Genomic DNA, 13,214 nt, shown 5'->3' with positions numbered 1-13,214 from the left:
TCACAAGTAACCCCAGCTCTATAGTCTTGGCCTCTTCAGCTGGTTTCATTGTAGTCGGTGGAAGGGACCTCTAAGATCACATAGTCAAGCCTGCTGCTTCAAGTAAGACATTTGTTACCATTAAAGCAGGTCAGCGATGGCTTGCTCTGACTCCATAAAACTGTTGCTGTTGGAAAAATCTACTTTCTGTGGGCACCTATCCCAGTGCTGCACTGTTCTTGTAGTGAAAAAAGTTTGGTGTTGATCTGATGAAAGCTTGTGACTTGTCTGAATATTGGAATTTACTTGGACATTCTTCTTTGTAGAAGGGGACTCCCCATGTTTTTACAGGCAACGATGCGTATGGGTTTTCAGGACCTTGCAGTCAAACAATTGACAACAATTTCAAATTACTTGTAAGAGTCATCTTGCCTTTTTGCAGCTGTCTTTGCAACTACCTCCATTGATAAGCAACTTGATGCCTTGCACTGAGTGATCCAGAGATGGTCTGGTAGGTGTCACATCAGGATTGTCAGTGAGATAATTAGAGATAGTGGAAGTGAGAGCACTCCAGAAACCTCTGGTTTGACTGAACAGCTCCACTTGGAATTAGAAATAGCATGCACCCAAAATTCCTGAGCAGACTCTTCCAGACTTGTGAGGTTGTATTGATAGCTGCCATCCTGCCTTTATTAATTACAGGTATCTCTGCAAGAGCTCTGTCTGTATGGAATGTGCTGTAAAAATGATCCTGGCTCTTCTCGCATCTTGTATTGAAAGCTTCTGCCTTCAGTGCCTGCTAGTATAAGCTACCAGTGTCTTATGCATAATACACTCTGAGGTATTGTCATGTCTCTGAATACAGAATTAATACAGTGATAGACAGTTGAGTCTGCCAGTCTCTAGGTACCATTGACATGTTAAAGTACTTGTTTTCTCACAGGTCATCTTTTCATCTGGTTCTCAATCAGTGTGGTGGTGTGTCTTTTTTTCTTTTTTAAGAACTGAGCTAGGTCTCAGAATTTTAAGAATGTGAGATACAAAATCACTTCTGCACTGAGGTAGCCAATTATCAGTGGCTGAAATCATGTAATAAATTTGTTTCCAAAAAAACTGGCAAAGGAATTACTCTTACTATCATTATACTTTTTTGAATTTTGTTTTATTTGGGAAACAGTAGAGCATGAATGGTGACAAAATACTGTGGTGTTTCAGGCAAACAGTTAAGCTTAGGTGGGTGGTAGAAGGTAATCAAGGAAGCTTAGCAGGAAGAATGCTGTGTTATATGACAAAACTGTTAGTTTTGTGTGTATATGCACTTAAGACCTGAATTATGAACAAGAAGTCTAGAAGGCTATTTTTCAAGGAAAAAAAAAACCCTAAAGCTTTATTATAAAATAACCTATTGTTTAATCAAGTAGGAAAACTTTTATTTTGTGCATAGCATACTTTAAGGATCCTATTACGAACAGCAATATTTACATCTATTGAATGCTAATGGTCCCTTAAACTTCTACAGGCTTCATCTGTAACTGAAATTACTATGACTCACAACTGATTTGCAGCTGTGAAATAAAGTGAAAAGATTACTAAATGTGCTGTGTGTTTCTAATAAATGAAAGTGGACATTCAGCACATAAATAAGTTTTGCCCTTTTCCCGCTCTTCTCCAATCCTATCCAAACTATATTCCAGATCCCATGAAGTCATGGACTGTCAACACCTTTTCATGATGTTACTACTTTAATAAACACTGAGGCTGCAACACAAACCATCCAACTCTGCTGGAGGTTGAAGCTAGGCTGTAGATACAAGGTAGGTGCCTTTTTTACTATATTGCGCATTTTTGCATAGTTTATTTTAAAAATATTGTCCTCTGGGATATATAATAAAACTTTGCAAAACCGCATAACATAGTAAAACAAAAGGCACCTAACTTAACCCAGTAGGGTATCTACAATAGCTTAAAATCTTGAGTCAGCTTTTTTACCTAGACTTCTCTGGGCATCTGCTGTTTTGAATTCTCCATCTCACAATATAAATCAAAACCTCTCTTGCCATCCCTGTCTCCCAATAAATGCTCATGCTGCTGAAAGGATCTTCCATTGTATCCTTCCCGTCACTTCCCCCTCTCTTCCCTGTCTTTCCACATTGTTCATACAAGTTGTATTTTGGCCTTTCCTTGAGGCTGTGTCCTCTCGACTTCTGACTTTGCTCTTTATCTTGCTTCATTAAAGCTTATTCCATAACCATTTCCAACTTCTCCCTTTTGCTCTGCTTTGTATTCTGTATGGTATTGTCCTCTTATCTGACACCACTCTCTAGTTCTAATCTTTAGAGACCTTATGTGATTACTTTCAAGTTTCTATAAATTAAGTCCATGTTGGAGTGTCATGTTGGTGGAATACATTGGTCTTATCACATTGGATTTAAGCTCTGAGATGGGAGTTTAGTAGACTACTGGATTTACGTAATATTTTCAAACTCTGGAATTCTGTTTTTCTTGACATTAATGACAATGAAATGTGTGTCGAAGGCAAAATCTAGTCGATAATCTTACATAGTATCCAAAGAGACTTGAAGAGCTTCCTGGATTACACTATGAAAATAAGTAACTATCAATTCCACCTGATCAGGGAGTGGTTCAAATCTAGAGCCTGGATTTGATGAGTCTACCAGGACTAATGACAAGTCATTTTCTGTTTTCCCTTAGGGAAGGGGTGCTTTTATGCCTCAAGAAGATAGTATACTGAAAGATACTTTTTCTGTGCTTAGCTGTCATTATGTGACAAGGTAACTTAATTCAATTGTGTACTTTTCAGTTTTCTTTCAGTACACAGTAGGTTGCTGCAATCACTGTGGTGGTGACAGCTTGGCAGTAAGCTTTAGTAGCCTGTGTTTGCATTCTTATTTCCTTCATTAATGCTGATCATGTACAACTTGTAGATCTGAATTTGAGACATTAGCTGTTTCTTTGTGTGCAGGGGGAGTTAGGAGGATACTTGGGAAAAGACAACCTCTTGTGTGGTACAAAGAAGGCTACAAACATGCAGGCAGTTTTGTGGGGTTTTGCTATTTACAGTGGTGTAAAATAGCACAAAAATTAACAGTTACAGGGTTGAGACATGCAAACCATGTAATGACATTTTTTCTTCTAAAGAACTTCATGTTTTGGGTGCAACCTGAAACACTGAGAGCTGTAACCTCACAGAAGGTCACAAACTGGTGGTTCTTATTTCACTGATATAGTCCATTACTATCTCGGGGTGTGGTGCTGAGTGGAATCACAAGTAGAATCCACATGCCTTTGTGCTAATGTATTCTGCGTGCAAATACATCAGATCTGGGGAAGGGGAGTGGTAGGTTGGTCAGGGTTTAAAAGCTGATTATCTCCTTGAATTTGTATTAGTATCCCTGTATTGTTCTGCAAGTAGATTTAACTAAAACTCCTTTGATACGCTATTTTATGTAAGATTTCTGCCATCCTTCACAACCTCAAGGTAATATTGCGAAGACAGCTTTAACAAGCTGATGAGGATAGAAGGCTTTTATCATAAGACTGCGTCAAAATAATCTAAAATCTTAATACTTGTAAAGACTTGCAGAACTTTTCTTCATCAGATGCATTGGAGTCATTGTTCCTGTAACACATACGTTGCCGCTGTGCAAACTGTGGTGTCAGCTGAATTTATTTTACATGGTAACTCTTTTCCAATGATAGGTTTTCTTCTATCGTGTTCAAAGTTCTGGACCGAGTCAAATGGATATATGGCTTGTTAATATGAAATATGTTTCATCACAGATTAGGTCTTCATGCTGTATTTCCAAACTTGCAACTTTCTTTATTAGGTAGTCTTGGCCTAAGTCATTTAAGTCACTCCAGGACCCTTATTTAAGGACCTGTTAAGGTGCTAGAGCATCTAGTAGGCTCTCTTTCATGCCTGTATGCCTCAAGTAGAAAAGCTCTGGAGTGTGTGCTTAAACTGTTCAAAGGGTGGCCTTTGGAATCCCATGCTTTGGCTGTGATTACATGTTAATATGGCAAAACTATACAAAAAGAGCTGTGTCTCTGATAAATGATTTTTTTAGTAATCAAGTACTGTGGTTTTATAAATGACTAAGCAGCTAAGCTATATAGTAGATGACTACCTGTGTGCTCCTTATCTATTGCAGTCTAGTATTCATTCACAGCATCCAGTGACTGCTGCTCAGCTGATTTGTGGTAAAACACTGAAATACAGTCATGTGACTTAAGATCCCAGTCACACCTGCAGGCTACTTTGGCTTGTGGTCTTTTAAAGCTGGGTAAGGGATTTTCCTTCAGCTTTTATAAAGATGGGTGTAAAGAAGGTCACCTGCATCCAGTATAATTGTTAGATAATGGGAATGTTGTCCTTCACTGGTTCTCTCTAGTAAGCTGTTCAAGTGAACATACTTAACTGTAGAGTTTTGTGCTGTGTGGCTAAAAGGATGGTAGGAAAACAATTAAAACCCCTTGCTAATTTCACTTTTGTTATTCTCTCTCCCTCTGTTCAGGAACTTAATTGTCTTATAGCAAACTGTCTTTTGTTTATATTACAGTGGAAACAATGGATGCTGTATGACTTTGAACCTCTAATTGTGTGTTCTGTGGAACCCTTTTTACAGGTAAAATATGTAGATAAGTCACTTGTTTTCTTGTACTTACAGGACTGTCTCCAGACCTCCAGTCGATGGAGCAGATCCGGAGAATTATGAGACCTACAGATGTTCCAGACACAGGTGAGTGACATGGAATTTACTCTAAATAGGTCTTAATGATGAAAGAGGTTTAATCGATTTCTGCACAGGCAATGCAGTGACTTAACACAACCTCTGTTTACAGTACGGTATTCTGTGCTGTCTGTGTAGGGCATGAGTCTTGTTCCTCCTGACAGTCATTATCTGATATGTTAGGGGCTATTGCCCATGTTGTTATTGTTTGTCATAAGAGTAGGATACATTATCCAAGTTTGGATACATTATCCACAAGTTTGTGTTAAAACAAACTTAAAAATCTAATGAAAGATCAAATGAAACTAAACAGCTAGTTCTTTTTCTTGCCTTGATTAGGCAAGACCTTCCAGTCTATTGAAGAACATAATTGTTTAAAGCTTGCTGAGTGTTATTTAAAGTATTTGGGCTTCTCTCTACTTGAAGCCATGTCTCCTTCCTCTTAGAATTTGTTGAGTAGAGCTCCTACTTCATTGCAGCTGGGATTTCAATTGCTTGCATCAATGTACTAGTTGTGAGTTTTTCTTCTACTAATACATGTATACTTTGTATAGAGGTGTTGGATGCAAATTGCCAGTACTTTCTGTACAATATTCTTTTGAATGGTTTAATTGATCTTCCTCAGTGTCCCATTTATTCCAAATCTGGTTACTAGTGGATTGAAAAGACTGTCAAGCAGTACAATGGGATATTTTTTAAAGTGTTGATTTCAACAGTGGTCTAAAATTAACTTTCAAAGGAGATATCACCTTTTTTTGAAAGACAAATACAATTACAGTTAAACCTTGGAATAGAAGAATTCTACTTCCTGTGATGTTCCTCAGTGCATAGGAGTAATTCAGGGACTAATATTAATATATCTACTGTCCTTTAAACAGCAACATTTCCATGCAAGCTGATATATATGCACTTGATGCTGAGAAGCATTACTAGACTGGTTAATTGGGTGTTTCTGTAGTACAAATTACTACGTTATTCTTCCTTTTATGCTACTTATTCACTCAATGCATAACCAAATAAATGTCAGTACAAACAACTCAATCTTTACATTTATCTTAGCTCTCAGGGAAGGTAGTTCTATTCAACAGGCTAATACTACTGCTTGAGCCACCCCCACTTCAGGAATGCCCTTGCAGAATGTACTTCTGGTTTCCATGGACACTCCACTGAAATAATATGTATTCTTAGGACTTCCTAAAAATAAGTATAGAGATTTTAAGAGTGGTGTTTTGACGAAGTGGTTTGCAGTCTTAATTTTGCTTTCAGAAGCAATAGCTGGATGTTTACCAGCAGAGGTGAAATGAAATGTCCCATCCGAGGCATGTCTGTGTATGCTACAGTGACATAAAAGGTCTTGGCAACTGATATTACAGAATGGAAGTAAATCTTTTGGAAAAATGAAAAATAAACTGAAGTGGTCTCACTTCTGTGAAAGTTGCAAGTCCTTAAAAGCTATCTCTTTGGGGAGGGATGTCACTTGGTGAATGTCTGTGTTGATACAGAAATTCTTGGTAAATGTTAGTGTGGCTTGTGCCAAGAAGGTTAGATCATTATGATGCTTTCTTCTAGCCTGATGAAAAAAGAGCCTTTTTAATCTCAACTGCAATTTAAAGACCTCTTATTTTGGTGACATTTTTATGGGGTTTGGAAGCTGTTTGCTCAAATATGACTCTCTATTCCAACTTAAATCACTTGCCTTTAGTAACTGTTAAAGTACTTGCATTTTGTGAGGCCAAGGTATAAGTGATGTGTTTAGGTTAGCATTGCCAACCGTTTGCTTATTAGGAAACTAACTCCCTCTTGAATGCCTTGTATCAGCTGTTTTATGGTGTGCTCCTGGTCAACATAAGCTATTGCAATGGTAGATGTTGCATGTTAAAATATAAACCTACTTGGGCAGCATAGTTTAGTTTAGACAAACTTCTTGTAGGGTTCTGTTACACCACTGCTAAAGATTATAGGACAGATTTGCCTATCGCTGTGTATAACCTGAAAGATTATTTGATTTGGGGGAGAGAATAGAGAAGGAAATGCTTCCTAAGCAGCTGAGAGAAGCAGCTTCTGTCACTTGTTGGAAATTCATGATAAGAAACTGTTAGGGATTGCAGTGCAACTATTCTGTTCTGAAAAACATGTTATTCAATATAGAAGTAAATTTCAGTAAAGTAAGTTTTTTGTAATATGCTGCCTGTATTCAGTAGTTTATTTCTAGATAGGTATTTTATCTAAAATGCAGTTGTACTTGCTCTGTTCTTTGTCTTCTAAAAACAAATAAAATCTTAGCCTTTTGCTAGAGAGGAACTATGACTGGCAGCAAAGACCATTTGATAGCTGTATGTAAATACAAAATGGTTTAGTTGCACAATAGTTTTCAGACATTAGTTTTGCTTAATTACAACTTGAAGGATCTGTTATTTAAGAAATAGCATCTTCAATATTTTGTTTAGCAACTAACTAGATGTAATTGTAAATCAAACTTCTGAGTGCCAGATAAAGGAGCTTGCTGGCATCTCTCTCAGATTGTGAAACAATGCTCTTAAGTATTTAAATGACTACAGGTTAGTCATCACAGGTAAAGAAAGTACAATTTTCACAGAAAACTATGATGAAATATATTTTGAATACTGTTTCTTTTGTTTGTGTTGTAGTTGAATTGGCCTGGTTCTTATGTGAAAACGCTTTGAAAGTTCTGTGTATAAAGGCATTGCAGTTGATCTAGAAAAGTTGAATTGGGTTTTTTTTTTAGTACCCAGTTTTAACTCCAGAGTTAGCTGACCTTTTGTTGGCAGCAGAAAATAATCTTGACCAGTGCTAAAATGCCAGAGAGGTTTATTGTTTTAATTTAGATTCCAGACTGGTTGGCACAAGGCTTTTTGAAAAGTCAACAGCAGTCCAAGCAAACCGAAAGTGCTACCTGAAACAATGTATCAGAATTTTGCCACGTTAAATTTTGATTTAGTCACATAAGGTTCTTCATGTATGGTAAGAAAGGTAAGAATCAAAGCTGTTCCATGTTCAGAAGCTTGTGGTACAAGTTTATTTGCTGTATTTATGACTGGCCTTGCATAGGATTTTAAAATTTACTGCAGCTTTCAACCTAAGCTTTCTTGGTGAGCTGTGAAATTGATGGTTGCCTTTTAAAATGCACCTGCTGCAGTATTTTCAAACTCCTCAGATGTAGTTTTTGTGTTTACAGTAAGCAATTAAATTCTGTTTTGGAGAACTATTTGGCTCTGACTTGTTTCATCTCAAGGTACTATCAGTGGTGAGGCAGGGGGGGATCTCCAGACTTACACAGAACACATCTTTTGTCTGAGTCACAGTTTAAGTGTTGCTGAATTTGTTGCTAAGGCTTATTTTCTTTAGGAGAGCTGCTCTCGTAATTACAATAAAACTGTTTTACATTATAGAGTGATACGTCCTAAGACTAGCATTTTCACTTGTATTATCTTTCAAAGGCTTGCTGTGTGACCTGCTGTGGTCTGACCCAGACAAAGATGTGCAAGGTTGGGGTGAAAATGATCGTGGGGTCTCTTTCACTTTTGGTGCTGATGTGGTCAGTAAATTTCTGAATCGTCATGATCTGGATTTGATCTGTCGAGCTCACCAGGTATGAATTATGCTGTTGTTGCTTCTTAAAACCTCTCCTCCTAGCCTTTCTGCCTCTTTGGTGCTGCTTATCAGTAGGATATATTTGAAACTTACTTCACATTGTGTTCCTTGTATAAAAAAAAAATCTTCCTAATAAAGGGACTAGAAGGCTGTGTCTTTCTATTGGCTCATGTTGAACTGAGTGTCTAATGTTAGCAAAGTAAAATACTAACACACTAGATTTCCCCATTGACCTCTTTTTTTAGTATTGTCTGTTTACTGTTAGACTGTTGTATATGAACATCAGAGGTAAAGTGTTGAGGTTTAAAGTGGCAAAGTGACTGGAATTTGAGATTTACACTGAAGTTTCAGAGTTCTTCCATTTTAGTAGTAGTCAGTTCTCTGGTAGTTGTGGCTTAGACTATTTCTGCTTCACTTCATGGAAGTATTAAATGCATTTTGAATGTTTCTACAAACAAGTCACAAAAGCTTTTACTGTTGCCTTGATTTTTGTTCAGCTATCTAGAGTACTTCAGCAAAGATTGTTTGACCTACTGAAATGTGCAGAAGGCAAGGTTATTTTTGGCATCGTCACTCGAAGTACACTTTTTTGCAGTTTTTATTGTTACTTGAAGCAAGTGTCCTAGTTAGGTGGACATCAGGTTTCAATTTCCTGTATAACATTTCAGTTTCATTATTTAGTCAATTTTAAAAGCACTCTCTTGCTGTGAAACAAAAACAGGCTTTTTATTCTGTGTCACTGTTAGGCTTGGATACACTGTCAGAACACTTCTCCTTGCAATTTTACTGCTAAAACATTAGAGAAGATTAGTCAGTGTGTGAAAGGGATATTAAGATTTCTTAACTGCTGATCAGGATTGCTACCAATTTCCTGTATTCATGTAGTCACTTCAGTTCTCTATAAAAGAAGTATGACATCTTTCAAAAGACCACGGTGATTGGATCAAAGTGAGCAGTTGGTGCACTAATTTCACTACATTATAATATGAGGCTTCTATTTTGGGGAAGAGGGAACAAGCATAGCTGATGCATCATACTACTTGCACGATTTTAAAGGTGAATTATACTCTTAGAGAAAATACGGCAGAACCACTTTGCTTTTTAGAGCATCAGAATTATAAAAAAGCCTGCGCTTGAGGTTTGTACGATCAACGCCAGTGTAACTGAAACCTAATGGTTACAATTGCAATGAAGATGCTGCCCAGACCTTGTATGCTCCAAACTAATAGGTCAAACATCTGAATTCTGTGTATAAACCGTAAATGCTGAGAATCCTTAAACTGGCAGCGTGTAATCAGACTTCAACTATGAAAATATTGAACAATAAAGCTGATGTATATTTAACATTAGAAGTGTCAGACAGGTTAAGCTACCTGATTCGGCATTCAGTGTCCAGATAAGACAAAATGACCGAACCTGTCCTGTCTGAAAGCCAAGACATAAAATACCTTTTTGAAGAGTTCTTGTCATCTCTTCAATGTAAGTCCTATTTGCCTCAAGACTGGCTTTTTTCTTCAAAATTTATCTTTTTTTTTGTGTGTGTGTGCGTGAGCTGTATTGATTTCTCTGGTGTTGACAGGTGGTTGAAGATGGATATGAATTCTTTGCTAAACGGCAGTTGGTCACCCTATTCTCAGCTCCAAATTATTGTGGAGAGTTTGACAATGCAGGGGGCATGATGAGTGTGGATGAAACTCTGATGTGTTCCTTTCAGGTATGATACATTTTTACATTAAGTATTACTTTAGGTGTTGGGCTATATGGACTGAGTTAGGCTGCTTGTTGACGTGCTTATGGTTAGTCTTGGGCAATATACTTCAGCTACAGGAAGTACTGCACAGCAGGCTGGTGTTTGTGGACAATTAAAACTGCAAACTAACTGTTCTCCAGAGAACTGTGTGGGATTTGCTATATTCCAAACTCCTGCATATTAAGTTATTCCCTCTATTCAGATGCTCATTTCAAAGTTTAATTGGGTGATTGTTTTTAGTCATACCTAGTGATCAGAGTAGCTAATTATGCAGACTAATTGGACTACTCAGACCCTTTTAGTGTGCTTACTCTGATCAGATTTTAATCCCTACTCCTTTTTGGACATGTTTTAAGCCCCTTTTCTTTCCCCTTCCCACCCTGACATAGTGGTAGAACTAGAAGGATTTAGAAGTAGGCTTACTGTTTTATGTAGGGTTAAGAAATATGTAGGATTGTGATCTGATTCCCCCCTCACCCTTCTTATTGCTGCTGAATGAGATTTCATGTTGGCTTAACAGTATTTGAAATGTTCTTACTTGTCACTGACTCAAAAGAACTTCTTTATTTTCTCTAAGATATTGAAACCATCTGAAAAGAAAGCCAAGTACCAGTATGGTGGACTGAATTCTGGGCGTCCAGTCACTCCACCTCGCACAGCTAATCCACCGAAGAAGAGGTGAAAAAGGAAAAATGTAGAAACACCATCAGATCTGTCAAGGACAAAACTGCATATTACAGTATATAATAAGTGTGCACTGTAAAACCATCCAGCCATTTGACACCCTTTATGATGTCACACGTTTAACTTAAAGAGACGGGTAAAGGATCTTTATTAATTTTTTCTAGTAGAAAGATGTGCGACACTGTATTGTAACAAGTATAGCTCCAAGTTCTAATATCCAGCATAGAGTAAAAAAAAATATTAGGAAAAAACTATTGCAACTACATATTCACATTTACCACGGTTTTTAAAGTTGACCAACATCCCAGTTAAAAATTGATGTAATAGTTGAACCAGATGAGAGCATGATGTTCCATTTGTGTAATGTGGTCTTATTGTTGCTTGATTGCTTTTACTTTGGTTATTTTGTAGCTAGAATGATGCAAATACCGTATCTAGTCTTTATTTCCCAGCTGTCTCTTTGAAATTGAAATAAGGAAGGGGCTTTTTAGAACAGCTCTTGATCTCGTATCCTCCCCCTAGCCCCTTGTTGTTCATAATAATGCCGCTCAAATGTGTGCCCCATTATAATGCAAAATTTATAGTATGGTAGTGATTAAAAGGCAGACTAAGTCCAAAAAGCCCAGACTGGACAGCTTGACAGCCAACATAAATTGAGACAGAAAAACCTGTCTTAACTTTTTAACTTAAACTGCCACACGATGAATTTGTGCACTACACTATTTTAAATTATTGATGTTACACTGTGCTATGGCACTTCATTTAACTTAGGACAAAAATGGTATTGCCTATTAGTTGGTAACTTGATTATGTGGTACCTTGGCTTTAGTTTTATTAGCATGAAACACCTTTGGCATGCTTAGCTTCCAGGTAACTCCCTACCTGCATCAAAATTCATCTTGCATAGTTCCACAGAACATGAAGATCCTTATTTGCTAAGCCTTTGAAAGCTGACATTCTTTTTCATAAGAGGGTGTTTAAATGGATGTTCATCAACGGACAATAGGCTAGCCGACAAGTGGTGAGCAGAAAATGCTAGAGGAATGTCCAACATGATTATAAGGCTTATGTCAATAAAGATTATATCCTTTGGATTTTCATGATCAAATTTCATATACTATTGTATAGACTTCTGCTTTGTAGTGTACTTTAGTAGCAATAATTTCTGTACATGATCAAGAGTTATGCAGTATTTCTTTTCAGTTCTCTCCTTTCTTAAGAGTTAACATTGGCAAATGGCAAGATACAGAGAAGATACAGAGAAGACAGAAAATTTATAGTAGGGTAAATGAAAGGCACAGATTTGTGATGCTTTAAGGTGTGATACTTATTGGATATAACTACAAAAGCTTTTATTGAATATTGTCAAAATGGTAAAATTCTTTGGGGGAAGGCTTCAGATTTATACCATTCTAAATGTGCATCAGTAGATGTAAAACTCTTGACTTCAGTATTGTCTTCGAAAATGTTAAATTGAGGATTCTGGTAACTTACATTTTATGAACTGGCACATATTATATAATGCAAGAGATATATTGATTTCTGACACAGTGAGCAAGTTCTTTAAAATGGATTTAATTCCTTTTTCTAATTCCATTTTGTTTTAAATGCATATTTTAAATGTAGGTTTTTTCATTTAGTAAAAGTTGTCTAATTCATTTGAATGAAGTCTGACTGGTTATTTTAACATACCTTACTGTTACTCCACAAGTATGGAGCTTGGTTTTATTTAAAAAAAAAAAAAAGAAAACCCAAAACACCCAACAAAAAAAGCCCAAACAAACAAAACTTACAGCATATATATCTGTTATTGATTTATATTGGATTCTGTGGTTTTGAACAGTGGTTTAATTTACCCCACCTTGAAGGAAGCACCAGAGTTTCAATACATAGAATAAAATGTAGGTTTCTTCTGGTACTGCTCACAAAGACACTTGTTCTTGAAAGTCAGTGATGAGAGCTGTGTAAGTGAGAGTAACTTCAGTTTGTAGCAAGCTAACTGTTAAAATCTATTCTGTAAGCCTTGACAGGATAACTTCCTGCTCTAAGTCATTGCTTACTTGAGGTTTAGTTTTACAAGTTTTGAAAATACTGGGTTTCACCAAGTGCCAGCCTCTATAATAAGCAGCATCATGTTACCAAACATCTGGATTAACACTTCTCCATTTTTTCCTTAGTTTCTGGAACAATGTCCTCCATATCATGAAATGTCCAGGTGTAAAGCTGTATGTTATGTGAGTACCTAACATGCTTGCTTGTATTACAGATGCTATGTCAAAAGGAAAATAAAGTCTTCAGGCCTTCTTATGTGTCCTAAAGAAATAGGAAATTTTTAGTTTATTTTGTAGCACTGGAAAGCCAGATATAGCGGTGGTATTCTGAAGAGCTGCTATTTTTATATAGCAGCAATCACTTGCAAAGGATTTGAGTGCTGTTTT

At 36.9% G+C, this 13,214-nt stretch overlaps 1 protein-coding gene across 2 annotated transcripts in view; it reads left to right on the top strand.

Annotated features, from left to right (window-relative positions):
- The window catches only part of PPP1CB (protein phosphatase 1 catalytic subunit beta), a 30,128-nt gene extending 17,688 nt beyond the window's left edge, over positions 1-12,440 (top strand). For both annotated transcript variants that reach the window (XM_075042879.1, XM_075042881.1), the window contains exons 5-8: positions 4,668-4,739; positions 8,189-8,340; positions 9,922-10,056; positions 10,670-12,440. In XM_075042879.1, the coding sequence (XP_074898980.1) occupies positions 4,668-4,739; positions 8,189-8,340; positions 9,922-10,056; positions 10,670-10,774 (464 nt within the window). In that variant the 3' untranslated portion in view covers positions 10,775-12,440. The remainder of the gene's footprint in view (positions 1-4,667; positions 4,740-8,188; positions 8,341-9,921; positions 10,057-10,669) is intronic.
- Positions 12,441-13,214: the final 774 nt, after the last annotated feature.

Source organism: Buteo buteo, chromosome 12 (assembly GCF_964188355.1).
Source record: "Buteo buteo chromosome 12, bButBut1.hap1.1, whole genome shotgun sequence".
Taxonomy (NCBI): Eukaryota; Metazoa; Chordata; class Aves; order Accipitriformes; family Accipitridae; genus Buteo; species Buteo buteo.
This window is presented reverse-complemented; position numbering and strand designations above follow the sequence as displayed.